Here is a 21,848-nt window from a genome sequence, read left to right as displayed (position 1 = left end):
AGAGAGAGAGAATAGCCGACGCCAGTTTTTGTGCCTTACACCTATTTGTGTTCCCCATGTTTTAATTAATAAAAAAAAAAGAACAAGATGAAGAGGCTCGGATGCGATGCTCTCCTTCCCTCCTTTCCGTTTTTCCTTTCCTTTTTGCTCTGATAGCCCCGCCGATATCCTTGATTTTACAATCCCTCGCGATGATGATGAATAAAGGCAACACGTGCACGCAGATATACTAACAACCTAGGGTGTCTGTCTACCTTATCGACAATTTTCCTTGTGGGGGGGTTGGGCAGAGAGTCTGGAGGTAGACGAGGGGACGGGGTAGATCAACAGCGCCATGACCTTCGAGACACGTGCTGAATCCGGGGGGGGGGGGGCGGGGAGGGGAGGGGGGATGCGATGGAAGAATCGGTCGGCATTGGCGCGGTCCTGAGTCTCTTTACGGTTCGTCGTTGTTCCGCGGTCGGCCGCCACGATTTCCCAAGCCGCGGCCACGGCCGCGACCGCGACCGCGTCCCTCTCCGTGTCCCCGGTAACCTCCACGGTAGTCTCCTCGGCCGCGTCCTCTCCAACCGCCCTCACGATCCTGGCCGCGCGGTCGGTTGCGTTGGACCTGGTGGAATCCGTCATTTACCTCCGTAGCCGCAACCGCCTATATACATGTAATTAGCAAATCTCACGATGTCAAGAGTAATATTAAGCATCAACGAACCTGAGGAGGGTTATCGGGCTGTTCGTCGGCCCAAGATTGTTGAGGATTGCCGTTGGTCTCAGGGGCGGCCTCGGGGACGGGGGCAGGCGCGGTAGCAGGCACGGTGGTAGGTGCGGCGGCGGGGGCGGCGGCGGGGGCGGCCTCAGTCTCGGCAGACTCTCGAGGGACCTTTACCCATCCTTCCTGAGAAGCGCTCAGGTCAGTAGTAGGGTCCCATTGGGGCTCGGCAACAGCACCAGCCGCGCCATCGACGACGTCGGCATTGTCAGGAAGGCCGGACTCGGCTGCGATCTCGGTGTGGCCGTTAGTCAACTGGGCGGGAGCAGCGCCGGCGGCATCAGTCTCAGGCAAACCGGCGTCAGCGGAGACTGTGTCGGCGCCGTTGGCTTCCACGGCCTCGACGGGCGCCTCGGTGGGCTCAGCCGCCGCGTCGGGGACGGCATAAGTGACCACATGAGCAATAGCAGCAGCCTTGACCTGGGCATCTGCGGTAGGAGTTAGTAAGAAGGGAAGGGGCAGGAGACGGCACGGCGTAGACACGTACAGGTAGTCTGAAGCTCGTCCCCGCTGACGCTGACAGTCCTCTCGTCGGAGCCCTCGATGAATTTAAGCATCGTAGAGACGGCGTTTTCGTCTCCCGAGTACACGTTCAAGAGGACGCCCTCCAGGGCCATATTCTCGTCGAGGGTAGCATCGACATCTTCAGACCGTCGGGCAGCAGCCAGGCGGAGGAATTGAGACAGAACCAGCAGGTTGTCATGTTGCGTACTCTTGGCGTCTGCGGCAGCTTGCTCCTTGGCCTCGTTGACGGCGTCGGCCTTCTCCTTTTCGAACTTATCCGCCAGAGACTTCTCCAAGCCGGCCTTCTCGGCAGCAATACGGGTTCGGTATTCCTCATCGACCTTCTTGTACTGAGCCAACTGTTCCTCGAGCTGGGCGAGTTGGGCCTCAAGCTGGGGCTTCTTCAGGCGCTGAGCCCGCTGGTCAGGGTTGATTAACTTTTCCTCGACGAGCTCGTCTAGGGATTTTCCCTTGTGCTGCTCGATTATGGAATCGGTCTTGGAGGCATTGGTCTAGAGAGGAGGGCCGGCAGTGTAAGCCACGAATCCAGCCCAAGATGGGAGAGGGTGGTGCGGGGCAACCTACAATCTTCTTAGTGACATTGCGGATGGACCTGGCGGCAAGATTAGCGAGAGTCTGAGACGGAGGGATACAGGAAAAACATGAGAAAAAAGAGGTAGAGAGAGAGGGGGGGCGGCACTGACTTCTGGAGTTCACGGATGTGGGAGCTCTCGAGGCTGTCATCCTGGCCGTCTTGACCGGTGACCGAGATGGTCTTCTCGGGAGCAGGGGAAACCGAGGGGACGGGGGACTCGGTCCGACCAGCTACGGCCTTCTTCTTCTTGCTGGAGACCTTGGGCTCGGCCTGTGCAGGCGGGTTCTGGGCAGCGGGGGAAGTCATCGTGACGGGAATCAACCGGCCGCTGTGGTGTGTCGCGTGCGTGTACTCGGAGGGGATGCTGGTGCTCGCGGCGACAGGAGGAGAGTGGTGGGCTTCCTAGGACGAGGGGTTCGGCCGCTTGACCTGGAAGAGGTAAACACGATGGGATGCCGGTCGGGTTAGCTAACTGGCTAGGTGGCTGGCTGGTTCGCAAGAAAGATGGGGGTGGGCGTGAGAATATTTGAAGAGATATCAGGTAGTGGGTTGATTGCGATGGCAGGGGTGACAATGATGGATGGTGGGTGTTGCCGGGGGGGGAGTGGTGTGTTATATGTGTGTGTGCGTGTGGGCGTGGGCGTCTTGGGTTCGGCTGTAGACCGTATGATGTTTCTTTGGATGTTGGGACTCTCGACTCTGCCTGAGCGTAGTAGGCGAGCGAATCTAAGAGATATAATGCCGTAAAGGGATGCTGTGTCGGGCTGGTGTTGTTTGGATGCAGATGCGGGATGTTGGATTTTTCCTGCTGGCGCGGGTTCACCACTGCAAAAAAAGGGACCATCGACATCACTTTTTTCCTTCTTTTTTTTTTCCCCTCCCTTTTTTCAGAGGGTTTAAGCCTTAGTCAGTCAGCAGCCTTCAGTGCTTGCCGTTAGGTCCCAATGGCTGCTACCAGAGGGTCCCCTAACAGCCCCTGAGGCCCGCTCCGTAGCGTCAACTCCAGGGCCTCAACCTTATGAGTAGTACCTATGTCGACGCGCGCTAGCCTATGCAGGCTAGGCAGGTCGGGTACATCTCCAAAGGGGGCCGGTGTTGGAGGGTACCTGTCGGGTACCCGCAGCACCAGAGAAACGTGCGGAACTCCAAGGAACAGATGCCTACGGGTACCTACCTAGGTATCTATAGAGGAGGAGAAAAGACCCATGCCGGTGCCTATTGCACATACCTATAAAGATGTAGCCTTGGGGTTGGAGTAGAGACTCGGCGTTTCCCACGGGTATCCAGAGGTATCGCCTAACCTGAGTCGCGATACAGGTACCTGACGCCCTCTCAACTGGAACCTTACCCATAACGCGCCCAGAAACCTCGCATCAGACAAGCATATACGTGTATGAGAATTTGCTATACCTGGGATGGTATGCATACGCCATGACTCCCATACGGATGCCCACGGTAATGCACCCAACCTTATAGGTAGGAGATGGCTTGCGGATGTTGATAGTAGGTTAGGTACCCAACCTTGGGTACCTAACCCAGGCACATCCCAAGGCTACCAAGACCTATCCGCCAGGTAAGGCACCCAGGTAGGTAGGCAGGCCGGTCAAGATTTATAGTCTTCCCCTCGATTCGATCCCCTTCGTATCTTATCCATCGCCCAACGAGAAGAACCGTAAGCAGTCCCTCCTCTTCCTCGTATCTATGCCTCTGTGGTATGCTTGACACGACCGGTCGAATCCCCTCCGCTGACATACATACGGCCACCCACCCCTAAACCCGATGTGCCTTGCTTGTCCTATTCTATGCTAAGAGCACGACGATGCACTAGGATCAATACGGCCACAACCCCAAATACCTCCGCCCCTCACTCGAGCAGTGGTAAGCAAGCCGCATATGCGCAGTGCGGGCGCTACAGTCGAGGCCCTGCGCCGTCATGTAGGTATGGAGGCAAGCATGTTTCATCCCTTGAATTTAGCCAGAGTGTCCTGCGTCGCCGTGTCGGTCGGTCAGCCGCAGCTCAGCGTCGCACGGGGAACCCAGACGCCGAGGAGAGAAGAGGAGGGAAAACCCACTGCGGTGGCTTTCTTGACGCTTCTGGCTCCTATACCCCTCTCGCCGGCTTGTTTCGCGTCGATGGCCGCCTCCTTCATCAGCCTGCATCTCGTCAGTCCTCTGCTCCCATCTTGCGTGCGAATCCGCGTCTCCGCAGACGGGGCCCAACCCTACGTTTGCATGAAGAGTACGTAGTCGAGGAAGATCTGTGGCGGTGGCACGTCCGGTTGTTAGCCCCCACGCCTCCGCCGACGCGTCCCAAAACACGACAATGGGATCCCGGGGACGGCTCTCACCATGACATCGACGTTCTTGCTCACATTGCACTTGGAATGGGCTTTGACGATCTTCTTCACCGTTGCCCTGGGGTACATCTTCTGCCCGGGCGCCATGGTGCCGGCCAGTGTTTCGCAGGTCTCTCGGCGTAGGTCAGAGATGGTCTGGTCTCTCTCTGTTCCTCGCGATCGCAAGCAACTCGGGATTTGTTGACTTGAAAAAATAAAAAATAAAAATAAAGACACAGGAGGAGCCTGGTCCGGCCAAATCCCACGCGGGTGCCAAGCACCTTACGGATTCGTAAAGTACACGGTACTTTAGCTACCTACCTCCTGTATGAGAGCGAGGCTCGGCACATTCAAGTCGCATATACCTGCCTGTCATGCTGGTAACATGGACACGCCCGCAGCTTGGGTCAAGCAGTCTGTCGCCCCCACCCCACTTTCCCGGGCCACTGAGAGAGGCAGGTCACATGCCCCCCTGGCCTTGCAACCCGCTTTGCGTCACTGCCACTTGCCCACTACCGACGCACACCTGCAAGAGAACTTACCTCTATCTACCTCTATATCAACCTCAACTCTGCCTTGACAAGGGAAACAGCCTGACCGAGTTGGATTCAATGCGGCGCTGTCTTGATTATATTCATGCCAACTGTGCTTCTTCCTAGTCGTGTCAGCTCGAGTTAGAATGCTAGTACCTAGATATCAGTCGGCTTGCCAGAAGGACACGGGACGACATTCCCGCCATGCAGGTAGCCTCTAGGAATATTCTTTCTCCGCCGCTCCCCGGAAGTTACTTCAGAAATTTTTCTTTCGCTCGTCAAGCACCACGGCGTGCTATTGATATCCAATAAAAAACTACTTATTTAATATCGCGACAGCCTCTTTCCAGAATCATCCCGCTAAGTACCAAAATACAACGCTTCGCACAAGGAGACACCCTCAGCCGCTCCTGGCTCGTCGTGGGAGCGGTCGCTAGTTAATAGGAGTGTGTTGCGGCTGATGAGGACATCAAATGAGTGGCGGGGATCGCGGCAAACACCGGCTAGACTCGACGACACCGGTGAGTTCATAAGCAGGTTCCTCCCACCCCTGCCGGAGTTGAAGTAGGTAGGTATATCATCGTGGTGAGGCTTCGCCGTGCTGCAAGCCAGGTCCAAGTAGTGCCTATCTTTCCTCTCCTTCTATTGAAAAATTTGATGGAGATAGTGGGGGAAATTGTGAAGCGTCCGTAATTTCACGAGGTCGAAGCCTTCCCGGCTAACGACCTGTGAGTTTGTAAGGTGTCTCATCACGTCGACTATCCATCTGCGGCCTTGTATGTCGACAACTTAGATATTATTGTCGTCAATTGGTCACTTTCCCCGAACCCCCCCCCCGCTCTTCTAATCACGCAATACCGAGCCACTTACACCGTATTTAGTCGTCAAGAACTTCACGTCCAGAGTAGGGCAGGGCACCGAGGCAATGTATCGCTCTACAACACTCGAGGGTTTCGCGTCCCAGGTAAGCTCCGCTGACGATGGATCCTTGACGTCTAGTGGGTCGACCAGTCCGAGGAACAGCAACTCTCTTAGTTCTATCGCCAGGTTGCAGTCGTAGTTCCTTATAAGACCTAACTTCAGTCCTTCAGTCGACCAGAACAAGGTCCCCTTAGAGAGGCCCTGCCTGGGATCCCTCCCAAGCGCTATTCGTTCGCAACCTAGGTTCGGGATGAAAAAGGCAAAGCAGAGGGGTTCGGGCGCGGAAATGCCGTACTCGACCAAGTAAAAGGCGCGCTAGGCCACCCTCGAGAACGCCGGCATGTTCGGCTACTAGGTCCGGTGGGTATTTGTATACAAGTGAGGATAAAGCTAGGCGATGGGCGGCGTCGGTGGAGATAGCACGAAAAGAAGCCGGCCGAGACCGTTTCTACAGGAAGTATGCTGAAGAAGGAAATCTAGAGAAGATGCTGTCGGTTCGCCCAGTCGCATATAAGCGCAGTTCGAGGACGGGAAAGCGCTTCTCCAGGGCTGTGGCCGCCTTGGAGGTTTTTCTACTCTCGGTACCTATATTGAGTGTGTCCGGGTTTGGTTGACAAGCTATGTTATTCTTTCCATCCGCACGCTTTCAGAGCACGTGCCTACCCGCACCATCCACTCGCCATCAAGCCTACATATTCCCCTCCTGGTAGCAGCCAACGTGCTAGCGGTATCAGATGCTAGGGCGTACCTATGAAGCAGTCTTGTGTGCTAGATAGAGTGGTGATGCTTTTCAGGAGGTGCCACTTGCGTGTGTTCTCGAGGATAGGGCACAGGAAGCGTTCTCCGACATGACCATATATAAATATATCTTAGAGCAACGAATAACACACTTCGGTCCTCTAGCACACGGGGGTAGGGTGAGTATGGGATGACAGAGTACATGAGATGACCGAGGCAAGGAATATTATATATTATGTTGGCGCCCTCTACAATAAAGCTAATACAAAGGCGAGCCCTGCCAGTTCCCTGTTTGGCGTCGACGCCGTACCTAACGTATATTACTCGCCTAGCTCTGGTTAACTATTCGGCGTGTACCTGGAGCTACGTCTAGACTCTCGGTGACAGATGTCCGTCTATTGATGCCTGGAGAAAACAGGGACACATATCCGCAGGTAGATCCCCAAGGAATATCTCCTGGGTAAGCCGAGCGGTCGCAAGCCGCTTAGTCGACCAAAGCCACCATCCGGCCGTCCTCGTCGTACATGGCAGGGGTCAGCCCCGGGTTCGCGAGAGCGGCCTCTCGACGTCGGCCCTCGGAGCAGCAGGAACTCCACTGTTGATGCGCAAGAATCGGGTCAGCTCTTTTCTCTTCCTTTTACGCCTTTGCCTCCTCCTCCTCCTCGTTCTTCTAAAGTCCACGCCCCCCCCCTTTTGTTCCCGGCCGAGAGGGCGGGAGGAGAGGGAGAGAGAGAGAGAGAGAGAGAGAAAAGAACTCACGATTGGGAGGCAGTTCTGTTCCTCGCACCTCCTGAACAGGCAGTCTATGCATCCCTCCCGGCAGCAGTGGCTGTGGTACTGTCGTTTCTCGAGCGTGGCGTTAATATACCTAGCCGGAATGGGCTCGGCGCTGGCGACGAGGGCGAGCGTGAGCAAGCAGGCGATGGTAGCCTGGACCGTACGAGGGCGGATGCTTCGGAGAAAACGCATGGCTGCTTCGTGTACGGTGTCCTAGTAGTCCTGTGTTCTGTGTTGCCTTTTGTGGAGTGGGCAGTCTGATGCTATGGTGGGATGCCGTGAGAGGTTGTGATCTTAGGATGGGGAGAGTTGGAGAGATTTCAGCCACGTAGTCTGGAAGTTGGGTGTGGGCATATATATACACACACACGTGGGTATTATATATGAGAAAGAGGGAGAGGATGAGGAGGGCAAGCGAGCGAGCGCCTGCCTATCTGCCCGTACCTAGCACCTTCCCGGCTTTCTACTCCGCGTCGATCGACTGGGAAGTGGCCAGGAAGAACGAGCTGCCAAGGTATATAGGCAAGAACGTCTGTTTAGGTTTCAGAGAGGCCGGCCGCTTCTTTATAACCACTCCCTATACACGCGCATAAATTCTTCCCGATACCTTAGGCGCCTATTCTTTTTTCATGTACAATTTAGTGCAGCAATGACTACTTACGTCGTTTGACGATGATTCAAGTCGGCCAAGTTGACGCATGGCGGAGAGAGACTACCTATGCAAAGACACAATAGGAGCTAGATGTGAAAATCTGTCTATCGTCTTCGCGGCTTACCTACACTAAGAATTACACAAACTACGTCAGCCTCTTATCGTCGTCATTAGTTGAAAACTACCTAACCTGACTATTACTATGCATACCTAAATCACTACATCTGGGCCCATCGCAAGCCCAGAAACGCAAAAGACAGCAAAGGCAGAGCACCAAGTTGGGCAGGATATAGGGGTATATCTACAGTGTCCGACACAGTGCCACACGGTCCTCTTCTCTCCCACGCAGCTCGTCCAATAAGCGTCTCGTCCACTTCGACTCACTTACCTTCCTCGGTTGGCATGAACCTATAGGCACAAGGCCGCCAACGGTTCAACTTCCGTCGCTATCCTCTTTAAAAGCGGACGCAACGCGACGACCATGTCAGCCGTGCCGTCGCCTCGCGAGTTCACCACGTCCGTGATCGACGCGCTGGCCAGCGTCTGCGGCTCCGGCTCCTCGACCTCGGCCGGGGCCGGGGCCGGCAACCCGCTGCAGCGCGTGCCCGCAGCGTGCCGGCCGCTCCTCACCACGCTCTACGCGCTGTACCCGCTGACGCTGCTGCCGGCGCTCGACTTGCTCGACCGGCGGCTCGCGACGCGCGTCGTCGTCGTCGGCGCTGGCGCTGACGCTGACGCCGACGCCGCGCGCCCGCCCTGCTTCTACATCGTGCGCTCAGCCCTGCCGCCGTCGCGCCGACGACCCCGCCACCCCCCCGCCGCCGCCGGCGGTCCGCGCTACGTCGTCCGCCCCGACGCCTGGAACTGCACGTGCGCGGCCTTCGCCTTCGCCGCCTTCCCGCGTCGCGCCCCCAGCCCCTACGTCATCGAGGACCCCGGGCTGCGGATGGGCTGCGGAGCGGGGGTGGAACCGGACGAAGAAGAAGAGAGAGAGGAGGAGGGGACGTGGCAGTTCGGCGCGCTGAGCTCCGACGGCAGGCCCGGCCGCGGTCCGCGCGACGCCGCCGTGCCCTGCTGCAAGCACCTCCTGGCCTGCGTGCTCGCGGAGCGGTGCGGCCTCGGCGCCCCCGCGTCCGGCCTCGTCCCCGAGCGCCGCGTCGCCCCCGACGAGGCCGCCGGCTGGGTCGCCGATATATGATATCGGATACCGCCTTCTGCGCAGGCGGGTCGCGTGCCCAGCAGACCCGGCCGCCTGAATCCCCGGTATGGGCTGCGGCTATGTATAGCGGGATCTGTAAGTAGTGTGTGCATAAAGTATCTACGGAGCGGGTGGACAAGGTACTACGCCCCACCATCATACTATAGGACTGTTTCTTACTAGTTTTCTCCACGATCTACAACGTGATGGCTTAGTGGGTGTGTGCTCACTCGCCTTATTTTGTTACATCATCTGATCTCTCGTCACCTTTTCCGACGCCTGCGACCGCTCTCTTCCTCACCCCAGCACTAATGGGATGTGTGTATAATCATGGTGTTTATAACGATCTCGTCCGCAGATCCGACTGACGAACCGGGTAAACCCGACCAGTCCGAATTTGCTTTCTATGAAATTACCTAGCTTCTACTCATAATCATGGGGGGTAGGGAAACAGGGAAAGGCGAGCCGGGTTTACCGACTGCCAATTCCATAATCTGGAAATCCACAACAGCCCGACTCCAATGGCTCCGTCTCTCTCTCCGGCCTAGAGTTAGGTGGATTGGGAGTCGGAAGCTAGGCGGCTAGCAAGTCGACACAGGGGTCGAGATAGGGGTGATTCATGTACAAACACGATTGCTGCTATTTATCGGACCATTTTTTCCCCTCACGATCCCGTATGCTCCTTCTTTTTTTTTTTTGCGTTCCCCGACGGCCATTTGCTGGTTAGCGGTGCGTTCGCTATTTCTTCTTTTCCTTATCGCTACTCTTGTCTGGCGACTCGCTGCCGCTGCTGCTGCTGGACACGCCGTTAGCACCGCCCTCCTTCTTCCCATCCTTATCTTTATCTTTGGCGGCGTTCGCCTCTTTATCGGCGGCGGCCTCCTCCTTCTTGGCCTCCTTCTCCTCCTGCTGCTGTCGGTTCTGGATCTTGTTCTCGATGAGGTCGTGGAAGGCGGTGATGGCACGAATTAGGCTGCTGAGGTAGATGGCAAGGAGCTGGTCGTTGGTCTTGACGCTCATCGCGTATGACAGCTCACCAAGATTGCTGCTGTTGCTGGCGCCGTTCTTACCGTCGCCGTCTCCGGGCTTGGGCGTTGACAAATTGGGCAGCAAGTTGAAAATATCCTGCAGGTTGCCTAACACGCCGTGGTTCACCGGCAGCTGGCCATCTTGAACCTTCTGGAGGTAGGTCTGGATATCGCGTAATCGTAGGTGCAGCCCTTGCAGCGACTGCAGTTGATTTGTGATGCGCGTCGATAGCGTGCCGATGGCTACGTCGCGAATATCCCGGAGCAAATGTTCGACGCCGATCTCTTCCGCCTCCTCGGCCTCGATGGTTGAGGGTGTGTGCACGAAGGTCTTAGATGTGGTTGTGCCATCCTATCCACCGATCGGGTCAGTCTCGTCGACGTATATAGTCTCGCCTGTGACATGCTCGCGCGGGGCGACCTACGTCTTTGATCTCCTCTACGGCGAAGTAAGCGTCTGTCGGCACGCCAGACTCCTTCGGCTGGACATCAATAATGACCAGGAGGGGGTTTGGTGTGTATCGCTTGAATAGTTCGTTGATCTCGAGGTCGGAGGCGCGCAGCTTGGGGCCCGAGTGGTACCAGCCTATTAACTTTTCCCGGGCGTTGACCTTCTTGAACATGTCGTTCATGTTCTCGACGTAGTTGTGATCTAGGAACCAGACCGAGGGGTCATCGTTATCCTCCTCGAACGGGACTGTCTCCGGTCAACCCAAGGTTAGTAATGGTGGATGCGGATGTGCGTAGGAAAAGAAGAAAAAATATAGAACTAACCCGCAAAACTGTTAGACACCCGGACATTCTTGCCGTCATTCTGGCCGAGTAAGACGCCAACCACCCGCTTCCGTGTGCCCTTAGCTACACGGTTGAAGTGGTCGACGACGGAGAGCAGGACGAGGGGGGCGACGGTGACATTCTTATTGACGAAGGACAGGGTCTCGGCGGTGGTGGCAGGCATGATGATGAGGGGTAGGGAAGCGTAGAAGTGGGAAACGCGGCGGGAGTTGAGCGTCGGGGGAGGGGGTGAGCTCGGAGAATGGGAAAAGGGAGTGATGGAGCTTTGCCGCGACGATGGGATGGGTGATGGAGGAGCTGCTAGATGGCAAGGGAAGGCTGTCGTATGTGGTGAGGCTGCCTTGGATGTAGCTTCGTGCTTGATTGATTGGGCGCTTAGGTGAGGTAGGTACCTCCCCGGTCGCACTTCCCAGTACGTAACCTTAGGTAAGGGTTTGAATTATGTGCGTAATGAGATAAATACCTAATCGATGTACCCGGATACATCTACCAGCAGCACAGGTACCTAAGGTACTTCTTAGCTCGAGTAGGCTCTTACCTTGCACTAGCCCACCACAGGTCTGCCTGCTAACGTAATGCGTCAGGCGAGGTCCATTCTTATTTGCACTCCCCCGGAATTACTTGCAGGCACGTACCCCAACCTTATCGCTGGGTTAGGTAAGGTATGTGGCTGGGGATTATGGCTGATGCCGTGGCTGCTGGCGCGGGCCGCGGTTACGGCTTAATGCCAGCCCAGCGCTCCTCGTTTCCGGTAGAGAAACTCGGCCATAAGGCTGGAAGCGCTGCATGAGGCAGTACGACAGCGGCGTGTAGGCAGCTGACAATCCGATATGGGGTGTGGGTGTTCAGGTGGATACAGGCAGCCATCTTATCCTTCTCGAGGCCATGTGCAAGCAGTGCTGCGCGGTCCCATGAAACTCTCCGTCTGGATCTTATGATCTTACTGTGCAATCGCTACAGGCGGCGGAAGGTCATTGTAAATACGCCGAGCCGGCCCCAAGGGACTGAGGCATATATGCATGTATCATGTAGGCAGGTGCCTACATGCGTAGACATATGTATGTCTCTTGCCTACTCGGTCGGTCGCTGCGGATTCTGAAGGTGGGTGCCTAGTCGTCTATGCTCGCGAGGCATACCGATAGCTGAGGTACCCTACCTACTTAACACATAGGAGTTGACGTCTCCAGCATGCCTACCAAGAGAGTAAGTAGTAGGCATAGTATATATTGGTAGGTATAAGGAAATGACGAGGATGCGGAACGTCGAATCTTTTTAGATCCTGGGGATCGGGTAGGGATGGCAAAATGGCGCGGGATCCATCCGCTTGACCGGCTCGTCCGTCGTCACGGCCTCCAGGATTTTTTTTTTTTTTAGGTAGAACCCGGTCAGTCCCCCTAGACAGGAATGATGGTCTGATCCTGTCGCATCTCTCAGGGTCTTAGCCACATATAAGTACCTCACCTAGCACGGCGCGGTGACGACGGGCCTGGGTAGGTGCATAGCCTAAGTAGGGAGGTAAGCCGGGCGCTGCGTCTGTCGCGTTGAGCCTCGATGGGCGGCCCAACGGAAAAGGGCTCGTCTTGGCCGGGCGAGATGGTAGAAAAATAGCCGAGTCCCTAAGGGCCGCTTGACTCGGATTGGTAAGGCCGACCACGAGCCGGGCACGGCACCTCTGCTTTCCTACGTCGCCCACATCCTCGGCGTGCGATGTGCTGGAAAGCTTGTGGCTTGTGCCTAAGCCGGTTTGTTCCTTTAGGTAAGCTACCTACCTAGGGGCCTCGCGTGCCTCCTGACCTCCTCAGAGATACCTAAGGTGCTTCATCGAGAGCGTGTTGATGATGTTCTCGGGGGCGCGTACGCAGGAATACAGGTATAGGTGCCTACCTGTAGGTAGGAAATATAGATGAACTGAAGGTAGAGCGGAGGGCGGAAGGGCGGATTGCAAGGTGGGAATGGTGGGGCATGTAGCTTATCAATGTCGCGCGTGTTGGTTACCTGTGTACACCCAGACAGCGCAGTCGTTCTAGCGTGGCACACCGCTAGGCAATAGCGGGGATACGGGGGAAAGGGGCGGCGGGGGGAGGGATAACGGAGGGGTTTATAGGCCACCCCACCACGGCGATTCAGTACCTCAGGTACCTCATTCTTCCCGCTGCTGCGCGTGGCGATTACACGTAGCTGTCCCAGCCGAGCCAGCAGCGAGGTACCAGTACCTGCAGACGCCCGTACCTCACACCTACCACCCTGTTCCTGGGAGAGCAGAGAGAGAAGCGCTGACGTCCGAGGTACATCGTCACCCACCCCGTCCAAGGCGAAGCCGACTAATAGAAAGCGAGGGAAAGAAAGCAAAGAAGGAAGCAAAGAAGGTACCTACCTACCTAGGTAGCTAGGGGAAAAGAAAAAAAAAAGAAGAGGAAAAAAGAGGAAAAAGAGAGGATCCCCCGATCTCCGAAACCCCCCCCGACTTCGCAGTGCCAGCGCCTAAGTTTTGAGCCCTGGGGCGCCTCTGCCGCAATTGGACGGACAGGCCAGCTTGTGCTCTTGTGCTCTTACTATTAGAACACACACACACACACCTCTGCCTCTACCACTGCCATTTACACTGCTACACTACCACGCTACCTTCGCGCACTTAACAACCACGCTACACCACAACTCTCCTCTCTTCCCTTCTTCTTTTCCTCCTCCTCCTCCTCCTCTCCTCTCTTCCTCTCTGCGGTTGCACGTTTTCCTCGTCCCGTAGTCCTAGCCGGCGAATCTCCCCTCCTCCTCTTCCCTCTTTTTCCCTTCTTCCGCTCTTTTGTTTCCTTGCAAGAGTCGCCTCGGTCCGGCCCAATTGATTCGCCAGAGCTCTTCAAGATGGGTATTATCGACGATGAGATGAAGCGCCTGCAGGACGTTGTGTCCAAGCTGGAGGAACGCGTCAAGAGCCTCGAGTTCCGCCATTCCGGCGAACCCGCACCCGACGGCCTGCGCATGGTCCTCATGGGCCCTCCCGGAGCCGGTACGTCGTCGAAACTCGCTGGACCCGGTGTCTTGGGGTGGGCAAATGCCCCCCCCCCCCCCCCCCCCCCCAATTTTTTGCGGATGCGCTGACCTTTCTGCCCGTCGTCTTGCCAGGCAAGGGAACGCAGGCCCCCAGGATCAAGGAGAAGTTCTCGTGCTGCCACCTGGTAGGCTTCACACCGCCTCCCCGTGCGATATTTTTGACAAGCGCCACGCGAAGGCTAACACCCCGCGCGCAAGGCCACCGGTGACATGCTCCGATCCCAGGTCGCTAAGAAGACACCGCTCGGTCGGGAGGCCAAGAAGATCATGGACGCCGGCGGCTTGGTCAGTGACGACATCATGATCGGCATGATCAAGGAGGAGCTCGAGAACAACAAGGAATGCAAGGGCGGGTATGTCTCGCTCCCCGGCACCGTAGTAGCGACGCGCGCCGGCCCCTCCCCCTCCCCTCCCTCCCTCTTCACAGCTACGGATTAGCCTAATAATGCCGCAGCTTTATCCTGGACGGCTTCCCTCGCACCGTCGCGCAGGCTGAGGGGCTCGACAAGATGCTTTCCGACAAGCAGCAGAAGCTGCAGCACGCCGTCGAGCTTCAGATCGACGACGCCCTCCTTGTCGCGCGCATCACCGGCCGCCTGATCCACCCCGCCTCCGGCCGCAGCTACCACACCATCTTCAACCCGCCCAAGGTCGCCATGACGGACGACATCACGGGCGAGCCCCTGACCCAGCGATCCGACGACAATGCCGAGGCCCTTAAGAAGCGCCTAGTCACCTACCACGCCCAGACCGTCCCGGTCGCCGGCTACTACAAGAACACGGGCATCTGGAAGGGCATCGACGCTAGCCAAGAGCCCGGCCAGGTCTGGAGCAGCTTATTAAAGATCTTCGAAGACAAGAAGACGGGCGCCGGCAACTCGCTCTTTAGCAAGCTGACGGGCCAATGAGCCGGCCCGCCGCCATTAATAGGACTAGTTTTTTTTTTTCCCCTTCTTTTAACGAACCCCCTGCCTTTTTTCCCTTTGTACTCCTAGAGCTGGTTCCTCAAGACTCGGTCAACTAGGGGACCGGAGAATCAAACTGTCGGCAGAAGACGACTGACGATGAATTATTCAACAAGCATGAAGGGGGGAAGCGACCGCACTGTGTGTACCTGTAATAAGAGAGTGCCGCCGTCCTTGCGTGCACGCGGCTTAGATAAGTGGGTTTGAAATACCGGCCGGTCGGCGGTGGACGGGCGGACGGACAGACGGACGAGCTGTGATGGAGGGCGAGCCGGGGCGTCAGCACAACTCGAGGCACGTAACACGAGCGACGCGATGCAGAGAGACGGAACCGGCCTGGAGGCTCAATGCGGCTTGTCTACCATACCTACATACATCCATACCTACGTACGACGTGCATGTAGCCGCGAAATGCTGACAGAATTGAAGCCCCTCGGGTCTCCTTTCGCGGAGGAAATCGTGAAACTAGCCAACCACAGACTTTGGGTCTGACGAATTAGGGGTGTTCTCCTATTACCTATCAATTTTACGTGGAAACGTCCCCCATCTCGACGCCGTCGGCACGAACCCACTACCTACCTGTATCTGCCCCTCGACCTAGGTGCCGATATCACAAAAGAGGTATACGTATGTAATGGACGGTACGCACCACGAGCAGGGCATGCGCCGCGAAATAACCCCGGGTTGCGCGCGCGCGCCTCCTCGGACGCAACTCCGGCGCAGGACGAATCTGTCTCGGGCCGCTACACCCTTACCTACCCTGCCCGCGCAGCGCCACACCACATCACACCCCTCCCCCCGTCTCATCTCGCCTCCCCTCATCGCCCTGTCACGCGCGCGGCGCCCTCCTCCCCCAAGCGGCGCGCGCGAGAGAGGAAGGCGGACTCACTCGTATCCGCAGAAACACACACACACAGAGAGAGGGGGGGGGGGGAGGGAGAGAGAGAGAGAGAGGGAGAGAGAGGGAGAGAGAGAGAGAGGGAAAGTATCCGGAATGACTGTGCTTGTCGGGACCGCGCACCGTCTGGCGAATCGATCCGCTGACGCCACAAGTAAGTAAGGGAAAGATTGTAATGGCGCAAGTAGAAAAAGAGCGAAAGCGAGGGTGAAAAGGCATTGACAAGAAAAAGCGACGCAAACCGAACTACCACCGCACCGCACACACCCCCACCACCACCACCACCACATCGCACGCGGGTTGCGTTGCGGGAACGTAGCGGAAACCCCAAGGTAGGCCGCCTAATAACGTACGGAAGAAAAGTTATGCCGTGTAATATGGTGCCGGATCCGTATAAGAACGGCGCTATGATCCGCGCGCAGCGCATCGCGACGGGGCGTGTTTTTCTTTAATAAAAAAAAAAGAGCTCTAGCTATGCGGCAACCAAGACAGACAGACAGATACATATATGATCTACCACCGCTCCATACCGCTCTGCCTAGTGCGGTCCTGGCCAGCCCAGCCTTTCCTTCGTTCCTTCATCACTTCCTCCCTTCGCTTCGTCGTGCCCTGGCCCTGCCCTGCCTCAGCCCAGCATTTGCCTCCTCCTCGCTAGCCCGCCCCGGTCCAAGTCCAAGTCCCCGTCCGAATCGTCACTCGCTCAATCCATAAGCGATCGTCTAGCCCCCCCAAAATGCCTCCGAGAATCGAAAACAGGCTCCGTCGAGGGCTCTCGAATCAGATAAAAAGAAAGGGGGCCCCCCAATGGCAGAAGGGGAAGAGAGGATAGGGATAAAGGCGTGGGAGGTATCGTTCCAAAGTATGATGTGAGGCGACAGACTGCCAAAAAACGAGCCGACCAAAGAGACCCGAAATTTAGCATGAACATATCATGTGTATCGAGTGACGAAGATGACCGTCGACGACGGCGACGACGACGACGACGACGACGACAACGAATACGACGAATACGACGGAAGCATCCAGTCGTCACCTTGTCCTAGGAGAAAACCGAGCCTCTTAAAAATTGCGGGCGCCGCCGCGAGGCAGAGAAGCAAAAAGCGCGAGCTCATCCCCAGGCTGCCCCACGCTCGCACCCAGAGCTCGTACAACGCCCGGTGGTCCTACTTCCGCGGTGTGGCTGTATCAGGCCGGTTAGCATACGCGCACACACATACGTTGCGACTATGGACATCCCAGCAATCTACGGGTGGGGGGAGCGAAAGGGGGGGTTACGTGAATCCCTTCGCGTCAGGTCACACTAACCATTCACCATCTGCCTCTGCTTGTTCAACCAGCTCTTGGGAACGTCCTGGCGCCGCTGGAGCACGACGTGATTGCTCTGCAACCTGCTCGTCAGGTCGTACCAGGCCGTCGTGATCATGGCATTCTCTCTTTGCAAGTTCTTGATGATCTGGTCGGTTTGGGCCTGCAAATTCTCATTAGGAACGTCGTCATATTTTTCACGAGATGAGAGCCGTGGTTAGTCATGGAGCTCATATACGTGATCATAGCATAATGGAGAAGGGGGTGACAGGGTAAAACAATCAAACAGTAAACCATCAATTTCAAACTGCGAGCTATGGGACCGTCGCCCGAGTCCGACGTAGTCGGCGGCCGCCAGATGTCAATAAAATTAGCCAAGGCATCACGTACCTTCTGCGCTCCGGCCTCGGATCCGGCCCGGACAGCCTTCAGGGTCCGCTCGAGCTCGCGATTCTTCAGCTCCGACTGCTCCTGTTGCTATATTTCAGGCACGGATTGTTAGTATTCCAACCCTTGAACAGTGTCAATTAACAGAAAGTGAGAGTCTCCGAAGACACCCCCGCAGCGTCCGGTCGTTCAGCCCAGCCACTTGGATACGCGACAGAAGACACCGCTGAACTTATCGCCGTGCTGCTCCGAGAGCCAGAGCTAAAGCGTGGGTTGATATCACCACCACGAAGTAGTATCTTCGAAACCGGACGGGGGGGTATGCTGAAAGAACCGTCTTGGTTCACCAAGTAAGGGTAAAAGCCATTCTCAGGCGGTCCCCGACGACGGCTAAAAAGGGGCCAGAAAGCATCCCACAACGATTGTTGCTTGACATTGACTGCGACCACGTCCACATCGTCGTCATCGCCGTTGTCTTCTTCGCGATCACTGCTCACAGGCACGGCGCCAGAAGAATGAGGAGATTGACTCACCTGTTGCAGTTGCTTGTACCTCGTCCGAAGCTTCTCCATCTTTTCGGATTGCTTGGCGTGTTCGGTACTGGTAGTCTGCCCGTCCGCAGCCCTCTGCAGTTCGCGGTTAGCGGTCTCAGCCTCGCGCCGAAGCTCGTCCTTGTCGATAAGCGCCTTTAGAAGCTGCGTCCGCTGAGCCTCAAACTCATCCTTCAACAACTTGTACTTCCTCCTCTCCGCGCCGAGCTCCGTACGAAGGGAAGCAGCAAGCATCCCATCCGTCTTCTTCAGCTCCGCAAGGGCCTCCAGGCTCGACTTCTCCACAGCGTTAACTTGAGATGGAGTGTCAGTATCTTTCCGATGCGACGCGAGCTGCTGGGACAGAATCTTACAATCGCCTCGCGCCTCCAGCAGGGCTCGCTCCTTGTCCGCGAGCTCCTCCTTCGCTGCAGCGAGTTGCGCCTGAAGCTGCTTGCTGTTGCTTTGCTCGCTCAGGACTTGAGCCCGCAGATTGGAGTATGCTTCTTCTCTACAGTAGTCCGACGTCAGCCGCTGCGTGCCCGGTGAGAGGTCATGGCATGCTTGAATGGTCTTGACTAACCCATTTTTGCTCTTGTTCTGGATCAGCACGTCGAGCTGGTGCTGACCAACAGTATACTTTTCGAATATGTCGTTGAACCTATCCTGTAGGGCTTGTCGGGAGATGCGGAGATCCTCCATCTCTTGGACAAGCTGACTCTTCTCCGTCTCTGTGCCGAGGCTGCTCTTAAGCACGGCATTCTCCGCCTGGAGACGTTGTACCTCGAGGTTCTTGATCGACATGACGGTGGTGGATCCGCTCAGTTCGTCTTCGAGGGAGGTCGGAGGAGGGCCTAGAGGGGTGCTCGGAACAGCAGACGGATCCAGCATCATGACCTTCTCCTGGAGATCCCGCACAACCGCCTCGTCTATCTGGCTCCGGGCCTGGAAATCCTCGAGGCGTAGCCTTAATTCGTTATTCTCTGACGCGTACATGTTCTTCTGGCTGTTAAAATTGGCGATGTCTATCTCGTATCCCTGCATCTTCTTGGCGTAGGCTTCGGCTTCGCGCTTCAGCGTCTCGACTCTCCTCGTGGCAGTCTCAAGCTGCTCCATCAGCTTCGCCGCGTCGACCCGCTCGTTCTGCAGCGACTTCAGATCGGCTTCTACTAACTTCATGGACTCGAGCTTCTTCCTCAGGTTATCTGCCATGTTAGCCTTCTTGGAGAGATCCTCATTTTTCGACCGGAGTTCCTGGTTCTCGTCGATCAAGGCTTCGTTCTTCTGCGCCACCAATTCTAGGCGAGCCTTATCTTTCAAGAGACGCGCCCTTTCGTCGACCAGGGCATTCCTCTCATTCTCCAAGTTCGCAATCAGTGACTCGTTCTCTTTGAGCTGGCGCTGGAGGCGGTGCTTGTCGAAGTTGCCGGCCTCGGACTCGATCTGCTTCTGCAGCAGCTCATTCTCGTCCTGGAGTTCTTCGTGCTTCCTTATCAATTCATCGTAATTGTCTTGGAGACGGTCCAAACGCAGCTTTAACCCGCCGGCTTGCCTTCTCGCGTCTTCCAGGTCCCGCTGCAGCTGCGAAATTTCGGCTTCTCGTGCCAGCTCATCGTCGTAGCTTTCAGGGGTGTGGCCGTGCTCGAGGTCGCTATCACCAGCCTTGTCTACCTTATCCTCGACCTCTTTGAGGATCTGGAAAATGCCCTGCTGGAGTTTCGGCTCCAGCTGCATCACGAGAGTGATGTACTGCGAGTTGTCATCATCGCGGAAGCAGGCGGCTGACACGAAAAGAACCAGTATCTCGAGCATGTCGGCCTTGGTAGGCTCCTTGGCTATTGCTTGGAAGTCGACATAGGGGATAAGGGGCTCGACCTTGGGGCAATGGCGGCTCGCGAAGTCTTGGAGCCCTAGGTGGATAATATGTAGATTCCGCCTCCTGGCCTGGGCGGCATCCCCGTCGGTCGAAGAGGCTTCGGCGAAGCTCTGTTGAAATCTTGAGGGGTTGTAATCGCGGTCGAGGATCTCGAGCAGGGCGGAGAAGACGGCTGCGTCGAATAGGTGCTCGGGCTTCTTCACTCTGAGATCGGGGTCCCGCCCGGGTAGTAGTTGCACGAGCATCGAGTCCGCCTGTGAAAGTCCATCACGTCAGTAACAAGCCCGATTTATCTAAGACATGGCCGCAGGGAGATAAGGGAAAGACGAGGGGAAATGGGGTAACAGAGGGGAGAGAGGACAGTACGTACCCATTCGAGCAAGGCCAGCTGCGTGGGCTGGGAAGATATGGAAGGGAGCATCTCGGCGGGTGCGTGCGGGTTGGCGATGCGCGATCCCGTGTCGGGCACGCAGCGTATTAGGAATTAACGGGAAAATACGAATCGACCGTGATGGCGTAGGGCCGGGACGGAAGGGGCAGCTAGCTGCGGCAGTCGTCGCGGTAGAGGCGAGAAGGGAAACGAGAAGATAAAAAGGGGAAAATGAAAAATCAAACCAGAGGTTTGTAGAGCCCGAGCTATGGGCGAGATGGATGGACTAGGCGGTCGACGCTGTATAATAAGAGACCATGATGCGAGATGCGACCGAGGCTCGAAGGGGTAGGAAAAGGAAGTAGTAGGATTTTCGGTACGCAAGACAGGGCGGCCACAAGGAAAGCTGGATGTATCTGGAAGAATAGGAATTGTTCAACTCGACATAAAGCGCATTGTTCCGCGGACCCTCTCTCTCGTGTCTCCTCTCGTCTCTTTTCCTTTCTTCCCTTGTCAGGCAGACGCAGACGCAGACGGAGCTCGTAAAGGCGGCCGGGTCGGGTGTGTCAAGGTAGACGTCAAAGATGCAGGCCGAGCCAAGAGGGAACTTGGGACGATGTATATGTAGTATGTATAGGTAGTATGCAGGCAGGTGGGAGGCAGGTCTGGGATGTTATTGAATGTGCTGCAGCAGCGATAGGGGTTGTGCATGCATCTACGCAGCGCATCTACGGAGGGGCAATGCAGTTACTGAGAAAGCGACGCCCCGGTTATCACACATTTTTTCGAGTCGACCATAGGTATATATGTACGCCGTAGATGCATCTCGTACTATTACATAGTGCACGTTTTATGTAGGTATCTCCGCATGGCCACCGACTCTCTCTATTCTCCATCTTTTGGCGGTCACAGAACACCTGCCCCGGTCACAAGCCGTACGTAGTGAAAAAAATGTATACTCATATGTTGGTACAGAGGTAAGGTGATACGCACAGACCGCTCCGCAGAGGGCCCTCTCATATCGCAAATCGATTAAGCAACATACCGCTGCCTCTCCACCAACCTGGATTGCCCCCCCCCCCAGGACCGGATTGTGGCGCCTGTGGCTACAGGGATGCTTCTGCATGTGCCAAAGCGCTCGAGCCTGCGTCTTGCCTGCCGGAGATGTACCCAGCCAGGTTGCGCCCAGACTCGCTGGCGGTGGTGGTGTACCCTAGGAGGGCGCTCATGTAAGGTACATACAACGCAGATAGGCACGCTGCATCTACGGCTGACGCTCGCCTCCGGAACACAGCATATAACATACCTACCTACATAGGTAGTGAGGGGTGCGCATGGCATAATAATACTCACACGTACACGTATCGATCCCGTCTATGAGTATTGGTATACGGTCAAGCATCCTACATAGGTAGGAGGTATATACTGCGTGGCACTGGCAGATACGTTGGTTTTCGGCACAACACACGCATGCTCGTCCGTATATCTATACCCCGTGTTGACATGAGCTGGAGGCTGGGTGTGTGTGCCTCCGAAGGATCGGGTTGTGATGCATAACCTCTAGTCGGGACCAGTTCTCTGCCACTCATGGATGTGTCTAACATACCTACTATACAATATCTCAGT

General features: G+C 56.3%; 6 protein-coding genes across 6 annotated transcripts; 2 read left to right on the top strand and 4 right to left on the bottom strand.

Moving 5' to 3' along the window:
* Positions 1-83: 83 nt before the first annotated feature.
* GGS23DRAFT_480270 (uncharacterized protein) lies at positions 84-2,393 on the bottom strand. Its single transcript, XM_051514296.1, has 5 exons — positions 1,975-2,393; positions 1,856-1,883; positions 1,254-1,782; positions 710-1,194; positions 84-649 (listed from the first exon to the last, which is right to left on the bottom strand). The coding sequence occupies exons 1-5, from the start codon at positions 2,169-2,171 to the stop codon at positions 437-439; spliced, it is 1,452 nt and encodes a 483-aa protein (XP_051372770.1). The 5' UTR covers positions 2,172-2,393; the 3' UTR covers positions 84-436.
* Positions 2,394-3,479: 1,086 nt separating this feature from the next.
* On the bottom strand, positions 3,480-4,459 carry GGS23DRAFT_480238 (uncharacterized protein; the record flags this gene model as incomplete). Its single annotated transcript, XM_051514295.1, has 3 exons — positions 3,480-3,850; positions 3,938-4,123; positions 4,214-4,459. Coding segments are annotated over 2 exons (282 nt in total), but the record flags the coding sequence as incomplete, so codon positions are not given.
* Positions 4,460-6,877: 2,418 nt separating this feature from the next.
* GGS23DRAFT_595709 (uncharacterized protein) lies at positions 6,878-7,362 on the bottom strand (the record flags this gene model as incomplete). The annotated part of the gene is made up of 2 exons (XM_051518360.1): positions 6,878-6,988; positions 7,153-7,362. 2 exons carry the CDS (start codon positions 7,360-7,362, stop codon positions 6,878-6,880), a joined length of 321 nt encoding a protein of 106 aa, XP_051372768.1.
* A 669-nt stretch (positions 7,363-8,031) lies between these two features.
* GGS23DRAFT_619860 (uncharacterized protein) lies at positions 8,032-9,469 on the top strand. Its single transcript, XM_051521046.1, has one exon. It carries the CDS (start codon positions 8,304-8,306, stop codon positions 9,018-9,020), a length of 717 nt encoding a protein of 238 aa, XP_051372767.1. The 5' UTR covers positions 8,032-8,303; the 3' UTR covers positions 9,021-9,469.
* GGS23DRAFT_480160 (maintenance of mitochondrial structure and function-domain-containing protein) lies at positions 9,470-11,135 on the bottom strand. The gene is made up of 3 exons (XM_051514294.1): positions 10,823-11,135; positions 10,474-10,745; positions 9,470-10,400 (listed from the first exon to the last, which is right to left on the bottom strand). The coding sequence occupies exons 1-3, from the start codon at positions 11,004-11,006 to the stop codon at positions 9,759-9,761; spliced, it is 1,098 nt and encodes a 365-aa protein (XP_051372766.1). The 5' UTR covers positions 11,007-11,135; the 3' UTR covers positions 9,470-9,758.
* A 2,333-nt stretch (positions 11,136-13,468) lies between these two features.
* On the top strand, positions 13,469-14,985 carry GGS23DRAFT_480103 (adenylate kinase cytosolic). Its single transcript, XM_051514293.1, has 4 exons — positions 13,469-13,847; positions 13,964-14,016; positions 14,090-14,244; positions 14,346-14,985. Exons 1-4 carry the CDS (start codon positions 13,703-13,705, stop codon positions 14,797-14,799), a joined length of 807 nt encoding a protein of 268 aa, XP_051372765.1. The 5' UTR covers positions 13,469-13,702; the 3' UTR covers positions 14,800-14,985.
* The last annotated feature ends 6,863 nt before the right edge of the window (positions 14,986-21,848 follow it).

Source organism: Durotheca rogersii (genome assembly GCF_024521655.1).
Source record: "Durotheca rogersii strain YMJ 92031201 chromosome Unknown GGS23scaffold_7, whole genome shotgun sequence".
Classification (NCBI taxonomy): domain Eukaryota; kingdom Fungi; phylum Ascomycota; class Sordariomycetes; order Xylariales; family Xylariaceae; genus Durotheca; species Durotheca rogersii.
This window is presented reverse-complemented; position numbering and strand designations above follow the sequence as displayed.

What these genes read in the sequence shown, in the direction of transcription:
- GGS23DRAFT_480103 (XM_051514293.1), top strand. Translation starts at nt 13,703, where the DNA reads ATGGGTATTATCGACGATGAGATGAAGCGCCTGCAGGACGTTGTGTCC. An exon ending in CATGGGCCCTCCCGGAGCCG is followed by an intron (nt 13,848 to 13,963) that starts GTACGTCGTCGA and finishes TCGTCTTGCCAG; the next exon opens with GCAAGGGAACGCAGGCCCCC. An exon ending in AACAAGGAATGCAAGGGCGG is followed by an intron (nt 14,245 to 14,345) that starts GTATGTCTCGCT and finishes ATAATGCCGCAG; the next exon opens with CTTTATCCTGGACGGCTTCC.
- GGS23DRAFT_619860 (XM_051521046.1), top strand. Translation starts at nt 8,304, where the DNA reads ATGTCAGCCGTGCCGTCGCCTCGCGAGTTCACCACGTCCGTGATCGAC.
- GGS23DRAFT_480160 (XM_051514294.1), bottom strand. Translation starts at nt 11,006, where the DNA reads ATGCCTGCCACCACCGCCGAGACCCTGTCCTTCGTCAATAAGAATGTC. An exon ending in GGTGTCTAACAGTTTTGCGG is followed by an intron (nt 10,746 to 10,822) that starts GTTAGTTCTATA and finishes GACCGGAGACAG; the next exon opens with TCCCGTTCGAGGAGGATAAC. An exon ending in CCGTAGAGGAGATCAAAGAC is followed by an intron (nt 10,401 to 10,473) that starts GTAGGTCGCCCC and finishes ATCGGTGGATAG; the next exon opens with GATGGCACAACCACATCTAA.
- GGS23DRAFT_480270 (XM_051514296.1), bottom strand. Translation starts at nt 2,171, where the DNA reads ATGACTTCCCCCGCTGCCCAGAACCCGCCTGCACAGGCCGAGCCCAAG. An exon ending in CACATCCGTGAACTCCAGAA is followed by an intron (nt 1,884 to 1,974) that starts GTCAGTGCCGCC and finishes TCTTGCCGCCAG; the next exon opens with GTCCATCCGCAATGTCACTA. An exon ending in GCAATGTCACTAAGAAGATT is followed by an intron (nt 1,783 to 1,855) that starts GTAGGTTGCCCC and finishes CCTCCTCTCTAG; the next exon opens with ACCAATGCCTCCAAGACCGA.